Source organism: Adelges cooleyi, unplaced genomic scaffold (genome assembly GCF_023614345.1).
Source record: "Adelges cooleyi isolate 19-005CV unplaced genomic scaffold, UGA_ACOO_1.1 ACOO_flye_CR_arks_rails_tigmint_CR_PRNA_108, whole genome shotgun sequence".
In the NCBI taxonomy this organism is placed as follows: domain Eukaryota; kingdom Metazoa; phylum Arthropoda; class Insecta; order Hemiptera; family Adelgidae; genus Adelges; species Adelges cooleyi.
The window spans coordinates 18543322-18569903 of NW_026095761.1; the positions used below are offsets into that span (position 1 = coordinate 18543322).

Sequence of the window (26582 nt, forward strand, 5' to 3'; positions counted from 1 at the left end):
ACATTTTTACATATTTAACCCTCCGTTAGTGTGTTGGGGTTTATTAAACCCCCGCGGTGCAAATAAGTTTATTAACAACCCTGGGACATAAGATTTCTAAATATTTTTAGACAACACAACACTAACGAACGATTAAGAGTACTTCTTATTAAACATGTTTTATACTGAAAACACGAGTTTGACAGACTGTTTAGAGTCTCGACACCAGCGTGTATATTATATTATATGAGGCCATTGAGGTAAAGAAATGTCTTGACAGTTTCTTAAAAAATATCTTGTCGTGACAGCACTCAACAGTAAAATAGTGTTAGTTAGCAAACATATTTGTTAGTTGCTTTCATGGCTTCGTGTCATATGTGCAACTACAAACAAAACATTAGTTTTTCATTTAAATAAACAATTTTAACAGTATTTCTCTCTCTTGGAAAACAACAACATGACATATCTTTTATGAAAACTTTTTAAATAAACTATTTTTAAACTGTCGTAATGTAATTACATTAAATTCAATTGCAATTGAAAATGTAAATAAAATGTATTGCAAATGTTTTTTTTTTTTTTCAAACCGAGTACAATAAAAATTAGAAAATACCAAAATTAAATTCTAATTATTGTGATTATTATTATGAAAATAATTAAACATCAAGTACATAATATGTTGTAACAAAAGGTTTAAAGCTTAGACGTATATATTTTCATTCTATGAAATAATAATATGAAAGACATCAGTTGCCTAATAAAAATAATGATGGATACAGGATATAGTTCAGACGGTTTTCTGTTAAATTTAATTATCCTAGACATTTGCGTTCTTAGAAAAATGTATTTTTTATTAGTTGCTTTTTAGACGAGTACCCGTTACAACAAAATATTTAAGAATAAAAATAATATAGCTATAGTAATAACAATATATAGTTACTAAAATCATTTGATACTTTATTGTTACCTATTCATACGCTTAGACTTTTTATTATAATAATATTGAACACGAGTTGTAATCTTATACATAATTTTACATAGTTCGTACAATGTATAATATATGTTTTAAATACGAATAAACAAGTAAGATAAGAGTGTTGTTATTGTATTATTGTAATTTAAAAATCTGTAATTTCTGAACGCTTTGACGTCTTTGGCCTTTTCAACACTACTGTATTATTATAGTGTACTATGTACACCACGGTTTAAAAATTGTAAGCAAACAAGTAAACGCCATTTTTTATGCATAAAATATCGACCCTGGCGCTAGTTTTTACGTCCCGTGAACGTTGTTGACCATCATAAATAACTAAATAGTCCCACACCCAAGACTGCAGGTGCTCTCAACCGTTTGTGCAAGCATAATATACGATGGCCATGTGCTTTTGTCGGTTACGCCCATCTTGTTCGTAAAACCTTAAGTACATAGGTACTGAAACTAACTTGAAGGTGTAAATAGGAAACCATAACACAAATAATATTTGCAAATGGCTTATCGTCAGAGATGCCAAGATTATCATTATTTTTTTGCGACTAAGAAATTTTAAATCCAATTAAATGTATTTTAAATTGCCATTCAGAGTGTTAGTTGCTGTATGGGTTTACTGCGGTCTAAGTAATGAAAATAGCACGCCTATACCATTCGGCTAGATCGTAGAAATGATAAACGGACTTAAGGGATTTGTATGTTTTTATTTTATTTGCCCATCAAAATATAGCCTTAAGATCTCCGATCAGATATATTGCGACAACAGAAATTTAAAATGTTCAATTTTTCTTTTTTATCTCAAATCAAAAACGGCCAAACGTTAACCAACGGAAAACCCCTTTCCAGATTACACTGGTGCGGTACGCGGCTCACACGGGTCGTCTGCTTGTCACAGATAAATCTCGGACAGTAGCTGTATTTGTGGACGACTTTGCGGTTTGGAGGTTTTCTTCAAAAAAAAAAATGTTTAATTAAATTTAACCGCTTATTAAGAATTCGACGGAGCCGCACGTTACGCGTATATACATCGTCTTGTATGCTTTGAGGCGGTATAAAAAAAAAAAAATCACAATGACATCGCCAAATGGTTTTAATTTTTCGCTGCTAATTCACAGGGTTAAGTAACTTTCCGAGTTCGCCCGCAATTGCCGGTAACCTTTTACGCGGTTAAAATGCTTAAAGCATATCGCCACCGCACATTCACTTTCCGACCGGGGCGCTTATAACGTTTTAACCGTCCTCTGTGTGTATTATATATAAAGATAAATATATATATATATATATATATGTCGTACTCTTGCCCTCTCTGTCTGTTTTTAAGGAGTCGAGCGCGACAAAAAACCATTAAGCGAGGCGTGTTAGGAATACGGTTTATTGGCATTGCAATCCATCGCCCACCGGCGGCGTTGATAAGGTGCCAAAATGAAAGTTTTAAAAATTTACTACACAACATTTCGTAGACGGTAATTAATAACATGAGCTATTGTCGCTACTGATCCTCCAAGTAACAATATTGTAATTGTTTCGTTTGTTATACCTAGTACCTACGACACGGTAGAGTAATAAATTTGAAAAATAATTGTCCATTTCCAGAACCAAATAAAATTGCATATAAAGTGGATTCAGAATTAATTCTAGCTTAGAATAAATGCATTGATGTCCTCAATAAGTAAGTAATATAAATATAATATGTCCCTTGACGTATCAAATGACAACTGTATTATAACACATCTTAGAGCATTGTTGCAAAGTGTTCTAATAAAAGTGTCTAAATACTATATTTAAGTATTCGAATTCGTATTTAGAGTACATTTAAAAATTGTATTTTACAATTTATTCCAAATACGTGTATTTAATGTAAGATACATTTAAGTAAACATTTTTTGCAATTTTTAAAGTTTCATAATCAACAAAAACTCGTTTAAATTAATAAATGTTAATATTTATCATTTATTTGAATACCTACATATTTTATTCATGTACATATTAGTGATGGAAATCCGAAAATCCGGATTTTCACCAAAGAACTCTATTTAAGCCACTTATAAATAGTACAAGTATTAAATATTTTTTTACAATATAAAGCTATACGTGCCCAAGTAAAATATTTTTTATGAAAATGTCAAAATAAAACACAACACCAAAAAGATAAATTGCTTTTGGATTTGTTGAAATCCGAAAGCAATTTGTAGTCAAAGTTAAGCATTTTTTAAAATTGTCTTCAAACTATTTTACTTAGATGCGCAGCTTTAAATTGTAATAATATTTATAAGATTTTTAAATGGCTTAAATAGCGTATTTGTTAATAAACCGGATTTTCGGATTCTCACCACTAGTACATATACATGTATAATATGTATAGTAATTAATAATTTCCGTACATGTACTAAGTAAATAAACTATAAAATAAATACTTTAGTTAAATAATAGGGTTTGTCGTGGTTTTTGGCCATTTAAAACAGAATCGTAAAATTAGACAGAGATCTTTGGAGCACTCATTTGAGAAAGGACGAGACCCTCTCATTAGCACTATTTGTTGTTGCCTTTTCATAGTACTCGTGGTTAGCAACGATTCGACTAAAATGTACATAGAAGTCTACTTCAGGCTATTTTTACTGGTGTGTATATAGTAACAAGAACGTGACGCCTATATGCTTAAGTGTACAATTAAAACACAAAAAAAATATGCTGCAGATTACAAGAGGAAATTCATGTAGATGATATTATAGTGTAGTAAAGTAAGTTAAAATTATTAAGTCACTAAAATTAACGAAATTAATCTATGTACAATTTTTTTTTTAACATAACATTTTGATAAAATTTAAGAAAAACTTCACTTTGGGTGAATTAAGAACCGCCTACAAAAAAAAGCGAACTACTAACATTAGACGGTTATGATCGTATTATAAGTCTAATCTATTAGATATTACTTTACGAGTCAAAATAGTTATATTAATTTTTATAAACGATTTTTTTTTTCTTTTACACCTACAGTCCCTACAGTAGTCCCACCCACGACGGTTTAATTGTTATTTTTTTACTGTAACAACACAATTTAATCAATCGATTGGAATTCTACTATTGGTCGCATTGACGTGCATAATACCATGCAAATTAAAGTACTGTTTGTTTCATTGTTATCGCAGTTCATTGTTCGAATTTAGTGACAAAACACCATACTCGTAAATCAATATTAAAACAACGTTTAAGAGGTAATAATATAGGAACGAACCGAATCCGATTACCAATGGCGGGTATCGCCACTTTTAAAATAAGAAAAAACCACGGGAAATGTATTTATCGTTAAACGTTTTTTTTTTTTTTTTTTAATGTTTTCTATTTATGTTAACATTTTATACTCGGTAAAATTGCAAAAACTTTTATACTGGCTTTACGGAAATTAATAATACCATTATAACCTTAAAGTACCGTCCACAAGACTTAAGCATTAATATGTATAAACGCTCAGTTATTTAGATGGTGCCCGCGTACAAAATTAGAATATCTTAACCAAATATTTCAATCTTAATGGTACAATGTTTTCCGTCGTCATTTTTTATGTACAGTAATCACCGTAATAGGCACGATATAGCTTGGAAAGCGGAGGAAAAAATGGAAAGCTTAAGTTTTTAACGCGAATGAAAATAATTAGTTCTCTCCGGAGGTAGGTATAGTAATTAATGTAATGTGCAGACGACAAAAGTTTCCAAAGTGTCTGGCGAAAAAATATTGCATTCGCTGAGAAAATTCGAGTTGGAAAAAAATGATCCGGCAACGTAATTAGACGATAAACAAAAACAAAAAAAAGGATTATTATATAGCAGTGAAATTAGTTTTATCGTGACAAAAAAAAAATAACCTATATTCGTTATGATAATGGTAAAGTGGAAAACAAATAATAATAATGATAATTCAGAGTTAATCGTTCGAAATGTCACTTTTTATTAATTGGCCAGCTTCACTTATAGCTTGAAAATAGTAACCACCCACTGACATTTTAAAAAGCATAAAAGTCATACAGTTTTAATAATTGTTTTAATTTCAACCGACATGTTTCTTTTCAATTGGCAACGAAATTCTATAAAAAATCTATATAAAACGTTACAATCTTGCAGCTATAACTTTCAGTGTGTTTTAAATAAAACATTTTAGTATAAACATACAATTATTTTATGTACAATGTTTATAAATGAAATGTCTACGATATGGGAAATATATTTGTATTTTCTTATTTTAAAACGTTTAAACATTTAAATAAAGTCTTGCGATTACATAATAAAAATAAATGTAATTGTTTCATTGTGTTTCTTAGCCACAATAATTATAGAAAAATAAGTTAATACATTACAAATGATTTTCTAACCAAAGAGAGATTACCGTACTTTTTATTGATCGACACAGAAAATATAAAATGAAAATATTATATTATTTAATAATAAATAGAAACAGAAACATGTTTCATTTTTTACTACAATATGTGTTATTATGTTATCAAATATTAAGGCCAACGAGAATACTGTAAATACTCGGGATTAAATTTACGATGTCGGACACAATAGTCGGAGATGAAGTGAGTTGCCTTAAAAAAATGACAGGAAGTAAATTGAAGGTGTGTTATATTCTAGACGATGTCGTTTTGCCATGACTTATTTTTCTACAAAGTGCCAGCTGAATGCACATCACGAATTCAATTTTCCCCATACTCATATCTGTGTATATTTTATTTTGTTACCCCTAACTTTATTCGAATTGCCTTCGTGCAAAAATGATGAATACAGTAGTAGGTGATATGTATGTATATTATAGTATTATGAACAGGTAGAAAATCTGACCAAATGCAAAGGCCGTGCTGACCTTTTTCTTTCCCCCAGATTCTTTATACTTTCCTATTTTTCTGCATTAAATTATATATAAATATGTTTTTTTTAATAATAGTTAAATAACATAAAGATTATTGTGGTAATACATTTGTGTTTGAAATGTTTTATTAAGAATTAATAAAACTACATTAGGCTTAAATTGTAATATAAGCATTTTTTAAACATTACTTTGGGTAATATAAAAAAGAAATCATAGGTATTGTTTTTTAAAAATATATTTTTTTTAATTGGCTTAATGCAATGATTTCTAATTAATGGCGAGTCTAACTTTTTACATTTTTTTCTAGCCTAATAAATATTAGAATGTATGTAATATTTTTGAAGGGCTGGTTTCATAATATACTTTTATCAGTGGCCATTTTGATATAATTTTTTTGTGACACTGCGAAATTATTCAAAGAATTATGTTTGGAAATTGTTCAAATGATAATGTTAAGAAGTTGTTTAAATAAATGTGTGTTATTTAATAGTATTTAATTTGAATAGTTTCGGTTGGAACGTTCAAATAATTATGTAAACGCAAATTTCCCAAATTGTAAATGTCTACTATAGATGATTATATTTAAAAAAAATAGTTAGTTCATAGAAATGTACAAAAAGTAAAACGACGCGTTTCTAACACCGCTTATGTTAACTTCAAACGGTATATAATGTTATACGAACGCGGCTCAAGAGTTTTCATTAGCATAATATGTCGGTAAAACATACTGTATACTCATACTGAAGGAGAGGTGGTATTATGCAATTATTTTTTTCGCCTCTATAAATCATACACTATTAATGCGTGTAAAATATAGTTCCGGTGGCGTTTGTATGTGTTTAAAAAAATGATTTGCATAATTCGCTCGTATTTTTGTGCGGTTAACAATTTTATTTTTGGAATCGCTATCTCTAACGAACAATCCCCAGAACACATTGTGTAAACGCAAAAGAAAACAGTTGGTAAATGTGAACATTCGTGAAAAACCCTATGTTTTTTGGTGCTTTTGTTTGCGCACATTGTGTCAAAATAATGAATGTAGTCTGGGACAAACGGGCCGAGGGATTAGAAGCTCGGGCTAGAGCTGTAAAAATATACCCTCGTGTTGTTGTTTTTTTTTTTTTTGCAAAAACGAAGAGATAAATGCGTGTATTTTTTTTCCCCCCGAATAATATATAGAAAGGTAACATTTTGATAATTTTTTTTTTTTTTACAACGCGTACCTACCATTGGGAAAATATTGTAACAAAATACATATCCATCGCGTTGCGGCCAACTGTCGATTACAGCTGTACACCTACAACAACACTTGATGGGAAAATTAAAACCGGCCGAACTTTTCCGTTGTTGTGTACAACACTATTTATGTCGATTACTCGAGTTCGCGGAACAAAGTGGATTCGATAAATCATTCCGATGAGTGTGTTTCCATCAGAATGGAACCATATTCAGTGTCTATCGGCACAGACAATTATATTTTAGCCTATCGTTTCGGACAGCCAAGACCGTGTTAATTAAAATCGATTAAAGCCGACGGTGTTAACTCGGTTTTAATGTTGACGAGACGTGCTTCTCAACATCTGCGCCGACGGGTTTTGGTTTTACGACAGACGCGATTAACGTTTTATTGTTTTCCATTTGGAATTCTTCAAGCACAATTTTGTTTCCTAAAGAAATCACTTGAAATTCCGCCGAGTTGAAATACATGCTGTAAACATTATTCGATTCCGAGGGAAAATATTTTTTTCTCTCTCGCTTTTTTTTTATAATTTCTTTATTTTTTTTTTTTCATAAATTGTAATACCGTGGCTTAGACAGTCTAGATATTGTACTCTTTGTACTGTGACTGTCAAGTGTCTTTAAACCGTACGACGCGCCGTTTTGGATTTCACTGGCGGCATTGGCAGTTCGTTCTACATAGTATTTATTTGCTGTTGACTCGCTAACTCCATTCGATTCCGACCGACAGTTAAAAGTACCTACGGCTGTTGTTGTACCGTCGAGAATTGAGAATGTTTACCGAGCCTTACACCTTTTCAACACATTAGGTCCCCCTATTGTAGACAGTCGGTGTTAATATTTATTGTCGCCTTACTAAAAACTGTTTAGCTTCTGCTGACAGAGACGTCTATCGCAATACAATGACAAACCAAGAGAGAATTTAAGGAACTGGGAAAATGAAAGTGTAATCGATGAGGACTTAAGACCCGTTGTTCCTATAGGAGTGCATAACTTTTTCGCCTATTCAGTCACGCTGACCACTCAGAGCAATAGTCACCGTTCCTCTGCTCTGAAAATAAACACTTATTACACATTCTTGTCTGATGTATAGCTATTAGTGTATTATATTTTTGTTCGTGGTTTTAAACAAATAAACTCCGTACTGATGATGGATTTATCAACTATTTATGCCCTATATTGGAAATAATTTAATAAAAACCTGTCAAGCTACAAATTATTGTAAAAATACCGTAATATCAATTTGCCCCGAGGGTACCATAATCATAAATACGTCAACCCGTGACGCGGATAAATTGTAATTGAAAAAGTGATTTTCTTAAAAAATTGATTTATAACAATATTATTTCCAAGCGACTAAATTTCATATGCATATTATGTGTAATATGTTTTAGTGTTTAAAGCGCAAAGAAGTATTCGCATATTAAATGTGTGATGCTACAAAATTATAATAATAATTAACCTTTTCTAAAAAATTTAAGGGATAACTTGGTAATAAATTAATTGTGGTTGCACGTGATATCGTCGATGTATTATTTCTGTTTTATTTAAGACATGAACAGCTAATCTTGTTTACCGATTTGTTTGGTTGATACAAACTTTATGGTTTGTCAGTCAGTGAAAATAAATCCCATCCGTCAAACTAACTAAAAACAAAACTTTGCGAATCCTATTAACAAAGTAACATAATATAAAATATATTTAACGCGTGGGAAGAATATTTGCCGCCGAACAAAAAAATAGGCACACAAATTTCGACATGAGGTAACGAGGGGAATGTGTTACAATATTATTATTTTGATAATTATTATTGTTATTGTCGTTTGTCAAACATAATAATATTATAAGTCGCGTTATACGACATTTTTAATATATAAATAAAAATCAAAAAAAGACGTCGATTATTATGAGAATTTTGAAATCGTTTTTTTTTTATGTTTATTTTATGTAACACGTTAACGTATGAACTTTTAAATGTATTTATAATATCGCGGGGATTAAGAATGTATTGTGAGCTAGGGGCGAGTTTATCATCTGCAATTGATGGATTACCGGAGGTCGTCAATAGATGGTCATCAATCAATCCCGCAAATCCTTCCTGGGGACGTAATGCTGACCGACAATTTCATTAACTTTTATTCTTCGCCCCTTCCGACAATATAACCGATGATAAATAATAATAATCCTATCTTGAAAGGAACCCCCCCCCCCCCCACTCACTCAGAGCCGACGGACACCGCCATGCAGTGAGATTATATACACCGAAATACAATGCCCGTTAAACTTATTATAACGATTATGACTAAGAGTCTTTCTTGTCCATAAGAAAATAACCCTAAATTATTGTTTTAATATCGGATACGATAAAAGAAAACGTTTACATATGTACATTGATCATGTCAATGTATGTATATCATATGTAAGTTCTTGGTCAGTAAGGAGTTGGTGGGTTTTAATTAGAACAAATACTGCAGCGAGCTGCTTACAGAAACGAACATTAATTGATGAGCGAAAAAAATTGTATGATTCAATCCGTTATTATTTTGTAGATATTGTTTGTAGCTGGAAAGTGTTTAAAAGTTTCTGATTGTATTTTTTTTTTTCGATAAATAAAAGTCATTCGATCATAATTGAAATTTCACGATATCATGTCAATTGGATAAAATTACCGGTAACCTTTTTTAATCATACATGTCTGTACTGATATATTGCCAATAGCCGTTTGGTAATTAGTTAGTACTATGTAAACATAGGTAATCGTACAGACGGTTAATTGACTAAAATTGTAATAAACAGTTTTGTAAGACCATTTATTCGATTTTTTCTAAATGTCAGTTATACAACAGTACTTCTTATTAGTACTGTTTAATAAATTGTTATCTACACTAGACATAAGTATACTTTGCCCCAATTAGGTACATTACTGGAAAAATCTCTAATCGAATAACGTTGCATAACTCGAGTACGAATGTTTAGAAAGCCAATAACTACAACGCCAACTTTTTGGTAGTAATAATTCCATACCCGACAAACCAAAACCGGTCAAAAATTACACTGATTTATGCGTGTACCATAAACCGTGTGCGATTTTAGGTTAGACAATATTTATCGAGAAAACTTCCATACAGAGATAAAGTATGTATATATATATATATATATATATATATATGTATTTTTTGACAGCTAATGTCCGATCAATAAATCCATGTATATTACGTGCGGTATGAAAATCGAATTTTGCTTTTCGCTAAATCCGCCATGAATTTTGTGTAAAAAAAAATATATACATAGTATACATAACAATAGTATTTGGCTTGACCCTAAAAAAAAAAAGTTGCGATATTACATATTGGCAAAAATGATATTTAAGACGCGAAGTGGAATATAAAACATCAAAATACGTGACAAAACGAAAAGGTCCAAAAAGGACATAATAACACACATAAACATATATATATATATATATATAATATATCTTTCGAAACCGATAACCCAACCCAAAGCGTTTCCAAGTTGCGCATACAAAAAGAGCTTCCTACTTTGACAATAAAAGTGACAAAAAAACTTTATAACCCGGGTCTTCGGGAGTCGCGACAAAGTAATGAACGAGCAATAATATAAATAAATATATATATATACTACTCCTGAACTTTGCAGACCTTGAACGTGTAGTGATACTGTTCGAAACTTTTTTTATCAATTATTTTAAAGCCACCAACCCCATACGTCACCGAGACAAAGTAATAGTAGTAATAGTATCCGAAGTAAAGAACTATTATGCCGATTTACATAATATATTATATGTATATATTTTCATAGAATTTAATACAATTCACATTATTCGTTTAGTCGAAATATTACAAGCAAAATTGTGACAGTAAAATTTTTTCATCAAATAAAATAAAAAATGAACACAAAAAAATGATTATAAAATTGATAACATTACAAATACCGACAACGTTATTAGTATAAAATTAGAAAAACAAAAAAATTTAAGCCCAAATATCACACTACCCTGACCACTGCTCTCGACCGAACAGAGATACAAAACATCCACGACAGACGCATGTTAAGTATCACATTATTATCACAAAAACTCTCTTCAATGGTGTGATTCGTTAAGATGATAATAACAATTGTGATCGATTCAGTTCACGAGATCTAGAAAAGATCATGACTTTACAATTGTCAGTGTTGAGGGTTAGGCCCACAGCGTAATATATCCTCCTAAGAAACAGTTAGTGGCTAATCGAATAACCTTACGGTCGGTCGTGAACGAGACACGAGAGAAAAGTTTTGTCTCATCGAAAAAGAGAAGGGATATTGATAAAGTCTGTGTTTATAAAAAGCTTAAATAATAAATGGGCTAAATGTCCAACTCGTGCGTTGTTCCTTAATAAAATTCGTCGAAACACCAAATAATTCAACTAATCCCAATCTATATACACCAAGTAACAGTGAAACCTCGACGAAAGTGACAAACCTCTAACTCAATATATCAAATAATACAGTTATAAACACATTTATAATCAATAAAACCATTTATATTTCATAGTTCAGTTTTAATAATCCCCGAAGCGATGTAACCTGCCCGCCTCCAAAATTTCTTTTGCCTTGCTTTTTATTTATTAGCTGTAATTCGTTTGAAATTCTAAATAACAAACGTAGATACAATTTTGTAATTATCTAAGATAAAATAAAAGCACCGGTATATTTTATGATGGCTAAGCAAAATATAATTTTATATGATATTTTTATACATTATTTATGAAATTTCTTTTAAACGATTTTGAAATATTCTGAAATAACGTTTTATCTAATAATAATAAATAACCTAATTAATATATTTTATTTATTGAGCTACAAATAATGTTATTCGCGAAACAAAAATTATGTATTTTTTTGCTGTCTTATAAAAATTTTGCTCGACTCTGAGCACGTAACATATTGGTATAGAATTTGCAGACATATAAAAAAAGTGTTTTCGTTTCTGTATTCCGAACTGATTTTGTCAATTTTATGTTTCTAGACCAATAAACATAAATAACGTGAACGCCAAATCGTTAAGATTATTTAATTTTGAAAATGCGTGGAAAAAACCAGATAATTTCTTTAATCATTTATAATATTATATAATTTTAAACGCAAGCTAACAAGTAACATTTGAAAATTAAAAAATACAAAATAAAATATATATAATATCCAGCACTTAAACGTGAACGTTTTAAAAATCAATAAATACTAAAACTTTTAAAATCAATTTTAACCCGGATAAAAGTAAAAATAAATAAAACATATCTTTAAAGTTTACAAATAACAATCCTCATGACGTTATGAAAGCAATGTAGGTACAGTATAATATGTATCGAGGAAAATAATAAAATTTGTGGCAAGTTTTGTTTTTTTTTTTTCACTTTTACATCTATCAAATGGATTATATTTTTACAAAGCTCCGCTCCGATCATTGACCAATGATGGCCAATCCTGAATTATATTTTCATCCCCACAGGAACACGCGAGTGATATTCCACGGGATAGAAGAAATGAAAATACATATACACATTTTTCTCTCAGAAATTTTCCACTGTACACAGACCCGAGGAGTTTTCACTTCTATACATTGGACTACGGCTGACCGCAGTGGCCGGTGCCCATTTAGAATCTCTTGATTTATACTAACTAAAACTAGTCCCACGGGAAGATCCCGAACTCTCAGCAGTGTCGGGAATTGATGGGAGAGAATCGATTACTACCGCAAAACCCTCTAATAATATATCTATATGCTGACATCAAATAGCACGTTCTTTTATTTCTAAATATGTTGGCCGAACTTCGCCGACACGGTTTTTTCATTAAGAGATCCTATTACGGCCACATGCACTTGGTAAACAGCTATCGACTAGTTTTACAATAAAAAAGAACATAGCAGTGTATCCAACATGATTGTGCTGCGGTAACCGTTATTGCATATTTTATAATAATATTATTTTTTTTTTATTTTAATAACTAATGCGACACTCCATTTAAAAAGCATATAATATACCTGTTGTAAACTGCTATTACAATGTAAGTATGATTTTTCAAAATATAAAAGTCGCGCGCGAAAAACTTGTTGACTCGGCCAAATAACAATTGCATGCTATTTCATTTCAAATGAATGTTTTTTTTTATGTAAGTACACATAATGCGTTTTTGGAGGGTTTGTAAAGCTATGAAAACGTATTGACCTATAAAAAGCTATTGGTTATTGTATTCGTTGGCGACTCGAATGCCGTTAGTCCATTCGGTTTGTGTTCTGGTGAATGTTTTATTGGATTTTAATTCGAATTATCCGTTTTGCGCGTATAAATTATAAAGAGGTCCTAATTTTAAGCTGCAATATTGGTATTGCAGTAGAATTAATATCGATTTGGTTTTAATTTATGGGTTCTCTAAAGTACCTATGTACGCATTCCGGCGGTAACATTGTCACAACCAATGTTGTAATCATAATATTATTATCATACCTACTAGTGATTAAAAGTGGTACTACTTAAAATTAGTTTAGAACATTGACTTTAGAATATAAAATCATGTATAATAAAAAAAATGTACATGTTTAACTTTTCAACTCAATTTTTCCGATAAGTAACATTGTTCTTCTCGATCAAAGCCAATAACATACATTATTTATTTTACTCTATTGTTCTTGTGTGTTACGTGATGACACAAATGAAACTTATTCAATAAATATTTGAACTACACAAACATAATACAGGATGATCTACTTATCGTGAACCACTCAATATCTCATAGGGTTTAATAAGAAATTAAAATGTTTTTTTTTCATATTTTTTTACCAATGTGATCTAAATTTTTCATATTTTTGTTTTGTTTTTACCTTCTCCCAACTTAGTTTTTTGATAGCAACTATTAAAACGTACTGTTCGAAGTAGAATAAGCTGTTTTCCACAAAAAATACTATAGGTAATATTCACTTGTTATTGTACAGCGCAGTTTCTATTTGCTTAACCGCAAACCAAGTCCCGCTGTATGTGTAACCGTATCATTTCCTACATTATTTGTGTTTTTGCAATAATAAAACCGCTACATAAGTACAAACTAAAGACCGTCTTCGATTTTAGTCTTATGTAACCGGAGCCATAAAAAAACAAAATACTGACTCACCTAAAAAACAGACCTGTAGGTTAAACTAGACTACAATAACAAAATTGTTTTAAACCATATAGCACTATTGAAAATTATCTGTTTAATATTAAATAGGAAGAAAATGAAAATTAATTTACAGTTTTTTTGAGATTCTTCAACTATCAGAAGTTCTAAGCCTGTGTTTTTTTGCCTTTAAAATTGCCTTTATTTAAAAAGACATTGAGTGTGTTATCCTCTGTAAATTAACCGTTTAACGTGGAAATAAAAGTTTCAACAACCACTTTAGTAGTATACGTAACCATAATCGAAGGCTCAATTATAACGACACAATACATTTACAGATGAGAGAACTAATCAAGAATAATGATTTATTTCATTTAGTTAAAACAAATATATTACGGTTTAATAACTAAACAATTTAGCAGTAGCTACATAGTATCATATATTTTGTATAATATTGTTTATTAATAATCAAAAATCTATTTCCATTTATTTAATACTAATATATAATATGGTGTGAATTAACATTATAATATTATGTTGTACAAATAAACAACTTAAAGAAACACACATTTTTCTAATTATCTAATTCCCATAAAATGTTTGTAAACAATGTAAAAACCCAAACTTATTCTATTATAGTTTTTTTTTTTATTCCAATGTCCAATACAATCGGAGCTTTAACACAAAAATATATTTTTATTCACATATCAAAGATTATTGTAATATCTATATTTTTATCTTATCTTCATTGGCAGTTTCCAATTTTTTTAAGCGGTTATAACTCTCAGAAGACTCGACCACAGCGAACGAATTAAATGCTTTAAAACTAATCGCTGGGACCGTTCTTGTCAAGTGTTCTACGTACTTGACTAACACGTCGGCGCCAATTAGACTCTCTCTTACTGAAGGTAGGGTTATTGAACACTTAAGCTCTTCAGGACCAGGAAAGCCATGTTTAGAAACGATACCTAGCACATTTTTCAGAGTGCAAGTGTTGTTTTTACCATCTACGTTGATCGACGTAGCAACGTTACAACCGATGTGTGTCAATGATATCAGCAAATAATATACATACCCATTGACAACAGTGCGATCAAGGTACCCACCTTTCAGCTTTTGAATTGCCTGGCGCAAGTTGAACTGCGACGTCGTGAGTTTTCAATATGTGATTTTTGGTTGCTTGTGAAAGGGACTCGAAAGAGGTTGGCGAAAAAAATGTTTGTTCCAGTTCGCAGTACACGAGTAATATCCACATAACATCTGTGATGGGATGTCGGCTATCTTCGTGCCCATCGTTCAACAAAACTGTTAATATCTGATTGACTTCGTTTGTGAATGTAAGATATTCTTACAAAGGTATGGCTTTTTGCTTTTTACACTCTAATTGAGCTCTCTCATTCCGGCCAGCCGGAAGACGATTTTGTCGAATGGGCTAAAACTATGGATCGAGGAGGTTATAGCGCCCCTATTTCGTCACAATCTAATATGCGTTCAACTCTAGATGGTTACAGGAAACAATTTTACAAAGAACTTTATTGCAACTACGTGATAACTGCTACCGTCCATTTGCATTTAACAAAGCAATTTTCGATAATTCACGTTCACCAAAAATTGCTTTGTTAAATGCAAATGGACGGTAGCAGTTATCACGTAGTTGCAAAAAAGTTCTTTGTAAAATTGTTTCCTGTAACCATCTAGAGTTGAACGCATATTAGATTGTGACGAAATAGGGGTGCTATAACCTCCTCGATCCATAGTTTTAGCCCATTCGACAAAATCGTCTTCCGGCTGGCCGGAATGAGAGAACTCAATTAGAGTGTAAAAAGCAAAAAGCCATACAAAGTACTTAATATGAAAGAGCGCCATAATACCTAGTCGGTTTGAGAAAGTGAATAAACTGTTTTCGTTTACAGTGTATACAACTCATAACGTGACTATGTGTCTTGCCCCAAAAATACAACTGAGTTTACATGTAAAAAAAATACTATGTTTACATATAAAAATTGTCATTTAACGTAGTAAATGTAGTTCCTAAAACGTTCGAAGTATAATAATATACTCTTATTGTTTTATGTCCAAATTTTTTTTTCCGCTAGCTTGTACTATACACGGAAATAAACAAATAAAACGACCATTGAAGTAGTTAACACAACTAATTTAAAGGTTATTTACAAAAAAATGTACAGTTGAAAGTCCTAACAAAAATTAATTGTGATATTTTGTACTAGGAGGAGGTGGAAAAAAAAGTGGCCGTGACCTCAGCTGCACGGAAGTTTATAGGAACATGGATATGTCTTAACAAGTATAACCCTGGTACTTTTTGGCACTTTCTAATATCGTTTTATCTCTAATCTTTTACCGCACCTCCAGAATCCAGCTGGACCATCTCTTAATTCTTATCTCTAACCTGCCCTCTTCTCACCTCCCGCAGCCAATTAGACCATTTCTAATCCAGTATCTCTATTTTGATCTCTAATTCATTATCTAATATCTTATATATATAAGAAGACAAAATAAAATTACCTTTGTTTCCACCAACTTAATTCCAGATCACATAACTGTATGTCAATATATTATTCAAGCAGATGAAATTGAAAAACATAGTTCTGAAATATACAATAAATAGGATTAGTGATTTAATAATAATATGATTATATAAATAAAACTGATAAAGTCTCAGACGAAATTCTATTCGAGCAATCGTTAAATCTAAAAATCCTTAATCCTCAAAAATCTGATGTGGGCTTTTTTTTTTATCTGTATACCCTGTAAATTTTTTAATACTGGACCAATTCCTTCGAGTAGCAACTCTATAAATAACAAATTTCAGTTTTTAAGTTAGAACTTTTACTGGCTATAATTTCGAGAAAAATTGTCGGATCGAGTTAAAATTTATAAGGAATATTTATTTGGTATGCCCGCACTCGTCAGTTGTATTAAATTTAAATTAAACCCGTTTCCCACCCCCCTAGAAGGGAGGTCCAGTTTTTTTTGTTTTTTTAGTTTTTTAGCTGTAATTTTAGGAATTTTAAGTTGAAAATTTGTCAGTAGTTAGAACTCATATGTATCCATAACATATTAAACGGAAAACAAATTCGGGAATACAGCTAATGTTTGCGTATAGATGTTCTATTTTAGGTAATGGGGTCCCTCCAAAACGGAATAAATAAAACTAATACTAAACAACTGTCCTATTTTTTCCTTCAATGGCTGTACAATTTTAAGATTTTGATGGAATTAAAAAAAAATATATTATACGATGTACATATTTTTTTTATATTTTAGTAAATTAAAACGAGAAAAAAAATTAGTTTTAAACAATTATTAAAAACGAAGCTAACGACAAACCGACGTTTAACCAAAACCTATTAATTCAACAGTGGAAATTTATATAAAAATTATAAAACCCAATTTATCTAAATAATTGATTTAAAGTCTTTCAAATGCTTTACGGTTAATGTAGAAATCTCATTTTTTTTAAAATATTCCAAAATACTACGGTTCTTTTGATTGACGTTATAAACTTCTAAGTTCAATCGAATTCTCTTTTACCAAAAAAATAGCTTAACAAGCATAATTAAATTAATATACAGGTTGCTATAAGAGATTCCAAAATCACCCCTCCCTAAATACTGTTATCCGAGGGCGGAAAAATCACAATGACCTTGAAATATCATTGTATGGTAAAAAATAAAAAATGATTCACATAGATGGCTTATCGTAACTTTAAAAAAATCGTCAACAAGTCATGTTGGCTTTGAAATTCTAAAGACCATAAGTATATTATCGTACACCGTTATTAAAATGCAAGTTTAACGTGGGTATCTAAAAAATAGACACGGTCTTTTGGCTTTGTACAATTTTTTTAACACAAACGAGCACTGTATTTCATTTATGCAAACATTGAAAAATTTAAACGCACATTGAATCACACTAGTGTTTTTCTAAAGTAAAAGAACTATGTTTTCGAGTAAACGCTTAGGCAAAAATTCAGTAAACAATAATTTAATAAAAAAAAAAAACAGTACGCACGGATGAAGTGAAAATTCTTTTAGAGTCATTCAAATGACTCTAGTTTAATGTATCAACATTAAATTAGAGATATCATATTATTGGCCAGACTGTAATTTTTAATCACATATAATGAATTCCAATAAGAGTTTCCAAAAATTATTCAATTTTTTTATTGATTGGGTAATCTGGTAAAAATTCCTAATGTATTTTTTGTTATTCCATTCTTTATACCACGGAGTTCATTAAAAATGTGTTGATAATACCCCTTGTTTGAACAATTTAATCTAATTAAATATGAAAAATGCAATTGATCACCAATTATTTGAATAAAAATCCACCGTCAGTTGTTCCCACACGTTAGCCGAACTCAATTAACACAAAATTACAATTGAAAACGCGATATCTATATATATACTCGGTAACGTTTAGCGTTCGCGCAGATTGTCCAATTGACCCCCGGCCCAATGACATAACCATGTTAAAAAAATTAGGGGCCTCATTTTAGGTCAAGACGGACCAATAAGTCCACTGATCAACGGAATCTCACAAACGCAAATATATATATATATATATACATACAGGGTGATACATTATTGATAATACGCTTATTTTTTTTTTTTTGAAAACATTGTTTTACACAAACTGAAGTGTCTCCAATTACCAAAACTACAAGAATTACAGGTTTTAGTAGCAAATTTGAAGGTACTTGTATATTATTGTAAGGTGTATGTTTTACAACGATAATATATTATTTTGTTTTCATCATAGATGAGTAAAAAGTAGTCAAAGTGAACGAATGTAGCCAAATAACGGCTGAAAACGTTTAGTACTTTTTCTGGGGGGTCTAAAAAAGGTGGACTTTTTAAACTTAAATGCAAACTAATACGCTTGATTTTCTTTTTAAATAAATTCAAATTGTGAAATGCAGTACCTACATTTTTTTATATGTAACTTACTAAAAGTTGTAACAGTAAATCATTAAAAAGCTCTCTTTATTTTAATTTAATACATAAAAAAAAAGCAAAGGAAATTCAAAATTATGGAAAAATGCAAACAAATTAAAAATCGTCATTAGCGGTTACAATTTATTACATTTTTTTAAATACAATTTGGTCATATCCAGAAAATATTTATGTCAACTGATTGTATAACGATATGAACGCAGAACATTGCTGTGTCGATTTAACAACAATTAAATATATCTAGTATGGATACCTATTGACTTCGAATAATAGTTTCTAAAAAACCCTTAGAGATCAAACTATCCTTATTATCGTCGTGCTGGTTAAATTTTATTTGCCAATTTTCTATAACATCCTCACTCGCTACATTAATATAATATTAAGTTATAATTTAAATTTTATGATAACTAGTACCGTCATTTGGGTAAAGGTGGAGTGGACATAAATAGCTATCACCTAAAATTCTGGTGTCTGGCTGAGATTTAACTAAGTAGCATAAAAATTCAAACAACAAGCATCTGGTAGCAAAAATAATTGCAAAGTATTAAAATTAATCATTTGGGAGCAGGTTTAATCTTAAAATTGAATTTTCTCAAAAACATGATTCCAACTAATTGTATGCAATAATTATAGGCTAATTTTAAGTAAATTATTGCCTTCACAGTTCTTTTATCAATACCTATTTCGTATTTCTACTAAATAAAATATACTTTAGGCGGCAATGTCACATCAACAATTTTATGCCTTTTTTATGAAAATTATTTTATCAACCAGCAATTGTTTTCGTCTTAACTTCTTCCGTTTATCTTTCGTTTAATCCTAATTATTTTTATTACAATTTTCGCTATTTAAATACTTTTTTAAAACACTATCGACATTTTAAAATTAACAGTATTTGCTTTGTTTGATTGTCAAACCGCAAAAAACTTCATCACACATCCTGATTCAAGACACAGTGATAGTTTTTATAAATTGTTTTTCCAATATCTACTGTTAGGTTAGGTTACGGTAGTAGGTTGTAGGTTGCATTGAGTAAGGGTGAATCAACAGTCAACAGCTGGTATCTGAAATATATTTGTATTGTATGGTGTAGGTTTTTTTTTGTCTGTATAGCCATGTGTTTTTAGCCGTAATTATAACTTATAAGACCTATTAGTTGAAAACATTTTTCAGTCAAGCTAATATTATGTATCCATAACATATTAGACGAATAAAAAAATTCGGGAGTACAATTTTTTTTTAATTGCCGGAAAACTGTTTTTCGCAGATGTTAAATGCTTAAAAAAAAATTATCAAATCATGTCAACATTTTAACGGATACTATTGGACCCGGTAAGTTTTGAGTGCCCAAGCATAAGTTTTAGGTTTTAATGAATTTTTAGCTTCGACGCAGATTAGTGAACTGTTTTGCCGTTTAAGTCTGAACAATTACTTCGATTAATGCAAACGCGACTATTTATGTATTATACAAATAAAAATAATAATAATCCAACTTATTAAAAGACTCTTAAATTATATAATAAACTTCAAAGTCCAATCGAATTCTATTTTACTAAAAAACAAAAAATGGATTAACATAATTGTCTAAATTTATTATTCACACAAATTGCTATAAGATATTGCAAAATCACCCCTCCCTAAAATCCTCTTACCGGAGGGGAAAAAATTACAAAGACCTTGAAATAACATTGTGTTACAAAGAAAACCAAAAACAATTCACGTAAATTGTTTTTTTTTTTATTATTCTAGAAAATAGTCAATAAGTCGGGTTGGCCATGAATTTCTTAAGACCTCGAATTTATGTAAACAGTGGAAATGGGAACGCACATCGAACAACCCAAGTGTTTTTCTATAGTAAAAAAATTGTGTTTTCGAGTCAGTGCTTAGGCGAGAATTCGATAAATAATATTTCCATAGAAAATCGTACATATAAATCTTTATTTGCTTTTGAACTCGATGTAACTTTTGAAACACATGCGCCAATGTGCGAAATTATACAAAATCCTCACTCTCTAACAATTATTAAAATAATTTATACACCTATGCCTAATGACTTATTGGTTCGTATTGGCCTAAAACGGAACCCCTAATTTGTTGAAATTGAAACGGTCTCTGCCATTTTAAATATTTTCAAATTGAGCGAAACACGAAGCAGCAATGGGTATTTTTAAAATTGAAAAAAAAAAATGTTATTAAACTCAAACCGAATGTTTTCATCATGGTTTAAAGATGGAATGAGTACGCTTTAGAATAATTGCAATTTTGTAGTATTTCTTTTTTGAAAACATTTTTGGTTATTCTACAATATTATAAAAATACTAAACATTAACCTTTTTTTTTATTATTTTCCATAAGCCTATCAACTTTTAAAAACTTAAATAGTAACTTGTGTACATATTTAATTTACTATTTAAACTGAGAACTATTTTCTGAATAGCATACCGGTCGATAACCAGCTAATTACTTTGGGAGTTATTAAACATTAAAATTTAGGACGGGAGGAAGGGTGGAGTGAGGTATTATTTTTTCTGCTGGCACTACGCTTCTGTAAAAATACTGAGCTGTGAAAAAAAAAATAGAAAAGGTAAATGTTTAGTAATAGTTTTATAATATTGTAAAATAACACCAACTTAAGTGTCTCCAATTATTATAAAAGCTACAAAAATGCAATTTTTTTAAGAGAAAACTAGTGCCCTGCCCTTAATGAATCAATACATTTTCTAGTATATTTTGATTTATCGAAAAAAGTAGAATAACATGTTTTTGTTATATACTCGAAAGTACACGTGTATTAATATTGGGTGTTTGCTTTACAACGATTTATCATTTTGTTTTCTTTATCGATGTGCAAAATGTAGTCATAAGAAACAATTTAGCAAAATAACGACCGGAAAGGCATACCATTTTTCCTAAGGGTCTAAAAAATCCTTTTAGTTCTTGGCGTGCAAATTGTAAAATTTCCTTTTTTTTTATGTAATGGTATATCAGATCAAAATTGTCTTTATCATAATTTAATAGGTAGATGAAAAAAAGGGTTAAGGGAACAAAATATGCCCTCGTGTCCGGCCAGACGTGAATTGACGTTTAACCCAACCAACGTTTCTGTAATACATTTTTTGGTTTTTTCGGTTAAAAAAAAAAATATAACACTGCTACAGTTTTTTATACTTAAGCATAATAAATCAAGACTGTCTCATTTCGATTTGAGGCGTTTTAACTTTCAACTTGATAATAATTCCTAACCAGATGACACTGGTGAAACAATAACAAACTGTCACATTTTGTCTTGTAGCCATATTTTAGTAGTTTGGTTTGTTAAAATCTATTGCTAAATAGCCGTCACCTCAAATTGTGGTGCCTGGCTGAGATTTAACTAAGTAGCTTGAAATTAAAATAACAAGCACCGGGTAACAAAAAAATAATTGAAAAGTATTAAAATTAAAGCTTTCAAAGATAAAATTAACCATTTGGGAGCAGGTTCAATCTTTAAGTTGTATTTCCTCAGAACTTGAGTTGTGGCAGTCTGGCTCCATTTCCCACCCCCTTGCGGCGGGATGCAAGTTGTTTTTTGGGTGTTTAGGACCTTTCAGTTGAAAATTTGTCTGGAGTTAGAACTCTTATGTACAAATATCATGTTAAATCTTAAAAAAAAAAAAATTATCAAATCATTCCAATATTTTTTTATGAATACTCCTTAGAGTGGCCCCAGTAAGTTTTGAGTGCTCAAGTACCATTTTAAGGTTTTAATTAATTCTTTAAAAAGTGAATTTATCACATCCAATCAACTCGGCCCATCTCGAGTCCCGACCCAAATTGTAATGGATTTTGCCTTTGATAATATCCGTCGATAGCCATACTTAAGTTTAGTATATCCGTTTCGATAACATTTTTAAGTTTAGACGCTTTACTATGACCTTCGAATTTTCGAAGTAAAAAGTAACACTAAGATGTGTAAAAAAAAGAAAATGAGAAATTCGAACATTGACAATTTTATATATTGTTTTTATCGTTCGATCGACGTATTTTTTTGCTTAAAATGTATGAAAATTTATCGATGGCAAAAAATAATGACTAAAAAATTCTCATGTGTGCACAAGTGTATGTTTTTCGAAAATATTTTCGATTTCTTATAACCTTAGCATTTTCTGTATGAAAAGTTTCATCAACAAAATCGCACAAGGAAAACCCCGAAATTTCAACAACCTTCCCTCCTCCTGGGAAAAAGGCTGAAAGTTTTAAAAAATTTGGTTGGCGCAATTTTAAGATTTAACAACTACCAAGTCAAACTAATTTCAAATTTGTGTGGAATTTAACCCGTTTCTAATAGAAAAACTAGAATTTATTTCACTTTTCTAAGCAAAATTTTAGGGATTTAGGTCGGGGAAATTAGACCTAAGGTATATTATCTAGAACAGTGGTACTATAACATTTACAATTTTCTCAAAAAAATCTGTGATCAAACATGATTTTCATTAACGAACCCCCCCCCCCCAAAAAAAAAAAGGGGAAAATTACACTTTGACCGTAGTCAATTTCTAGGTTGCCATGTGTGAGTGAGTAAATAGGCAATGAAAATATTTCATTATATTGTTAACAACGATACATGGAATAGCAATACATTTATAAAGAGAGACGACAGTGAAGTATTTAGAGGGGGAGGGGCGATCGCTCTAGTTGGCAATTTTTTAGAGGTGCCATCAGATTTGTACATAGCCCATCTTCTGTTAGTGAATCAATTATAGAGATGTGTCTAACACTTAAAAATTAAGGATTTGAAGACCCTTCAATCCCTTATGTAAATATTGCTCTGAGAATGTATCTATGTTGTCCCGTATCAAACTGCTTTTCAGAGCGACCAGTGCATTAAATAAACAGTATCGCTATATTAAATATTGAATCGCACATCACAAAAAGTTTAGAGTATGATGACATATTAATCGATGAGTATAGATCCTCTAAAGTTTGCCAAAAAAAATAATGCACACTGTAAATATCTATTGCTTTGTAATTTATGGATAATAAATAAACCTATTTTATGTTTGTGACTAATTTATAAAGATAACATAATGTTTAAACTCTGCTTTCTTTTTTACTTTTGTTTAAGTCCTTGTGGAAGCACGTGCCTTTAATTTGTCAAGCCCTATGTGTAATTGTCATTTAAATGTATTGTAGTATGTTAAGTATGTTAAATCAGTGAATGTACAACTAACAAACTGAGAGCATTTAATTGTTTAGTCACTCTTACATTATAGATTCCAATATAGAAGAGAATTTTTATCTAACGACTAAAAATTGTTTAATTGAAATGTTTTATTAAATAGACAATATCAACTGGTTCCACAAGAGATTACAAAAAGTGAATACATTTAAAACAAAAATGTAACAAATGTAACCCTAATCATATCCACTCTTAAACTAAACATTCATTTTCAAGTACACAATTGTTATTAGATACAATGCTCTTATCGATATTTGTATTTTTATCTGTGATCACTGGATTGCTTTTTGAGGCCCAAATTTGGGTTTCGAAACAATATTATGTAAAGTTTTATTTTATGCTCTGAATTTTCGTTGTACGTTATAAATGCGTAAACATTACACGGTTAGTAATATTTTTTTTTTGCGTTTTATTTACCTTAAATGGGTATCGGTTTGAAGAAACATATGAGTCATAATAATACACATAAAAAAGCTCCTTAATGGTAGATGTACTCAGAATTTTCGTACTATTAAATGCATTAGTATATAAAAAAACTTAGAGTTTTATTATGTTAAACATACTCGATATAGACACAAATATGTTGTATACCTTTAGGCAGAATTTACAAAAATGAGAAAATTGTAAATACATTTATAATATACTATTATTTATATAGTAATAAAAAAATTATAAATTATTATGAGTACATACACTTTTTTTGTATTGTATTGTATTTTATTATTATCCATATTCCTACAGTTGGTCTTAGAACACCTAAAAATGTCTACATCCGGTCATGAATAATGTTACTATATTATTTTTATATTCAAAATTTAAAACCTTTATCATTACATTATTACTATATTCACTTTCTAAAACGGGAAAACGTATTGAAAACTCGTTTTAAGTTGTATTATTTATTTAAAATAAAAAGACTACTTGTTTTGATTTGTTGTTTTGTATCTTGTTCAAACAGTTACAGTCATACACCTATGTCCTAAATAAGAACATATTCGAAAACAAAAACAACATCTTTTATCATTGACCTAGTTATATCATTTGAAGTCTCCAACGTTAAAACGGTTTTGATTATTATTATATTTTGGGTCCATGCATTTTTTACTTGAGCAATTAAAATTGTAGGGCAATTGTCAGTATTCCGAATTAAGTTTTATAAATGTATAGAAAAAAAACTAGTACAGTGGGGTCGGGGCATAGTGGGGACAGAGCATAGTTGTGTCGGGGACGGGGAGTTCACAGGTTTACAGGAATTTTTTAATTTGAAAGTTATAAAATCACTTTCGAAAAAAACGCTTCGATGCAAATCGGTAGTTAGTATTTTCAAGCCAGTACAGTCCAAACCAAGCACAGTATAAACCAGCAAAGTTAGAAAGTATTAAATTGAGGTACTGTATTTACAAATAAACATCAAAGCGTTAATTTTAAAGTGATTTTATCCGAGAGGACTAGTACAGTAGAGTATAGGCATAATGGAATCAAAGCAATGAGGGGACGGAGAGGTCACAGGTCTACAGGAATTATTATAAATAAAAGTGATAAAATTGAAGAAAATCACCCCCATTTTAATAGCTTTTCTCCCCTTGTGAATATCCGTCGATAGCCATACTTAAGGTCAGGTTACTATTTGTTTTACGGACTATTACAGGCAGTAGTCGTACAATAATACACAATCTATGTGCGCAAATGGTATGTTAATAGTGTAATCCGATTCGACAACATTTTCAAGTTTCGACGATTTGCTATGACCTTCGGATTTTCAACGTGTAAAAAGTTACACTAAGATGTGCAAAATAAAACAACAAAAAAAATTGCAAATTCAAACATCGACAATTTTATACATTGTTTTTGTCGTTAGATCGACGTTTTTTTCGGCCTAAAATGTATGAATATTTATCGATGAAAAAAAAAATGTACTCAGACATCCTCATGTGTGCACAAGTGCCGAAATTTTATGTTTTTTTGAAAATATTTTCGATTTATTATAACCTTAGCGTATGTGTTGTCAACCAAATCGCAAATGGAAAAACCGAAATTTTGACAACCCCCCATCGCCCTGCGAGAAATGTTGACATATTTTTGGCGCTTTTTTAAGATTTAAGAACTGATAATTAGTCTGAAGATAGGTCTAACAAACAACATAAAACATCAGTGTAGTGTATTTATGAAT

The 26582-nt window shown here is 30.4% G+C and overlaps 1 protein-coding gene across 1 annotated transcript in view; it reads right to left on the reverse strand.

The window, feature by feature from the left end:
- Positions 1–26582, reverse strand: part of LOC126842157 (uncharacterized) — a 33092-nt gene that overhangs the window by 2017 nt on the left and 4493 nt on the right. The window contains exon 2 of the mRNA XM_050579047.1: positions 15223–15324. Coding sequence (XP_050435004.1) covers positions 15223–15324 — 102 coding nt within the window. The remainder of the gene's footprint in view (positions 1–15222; positions 15325–26582) is intronic.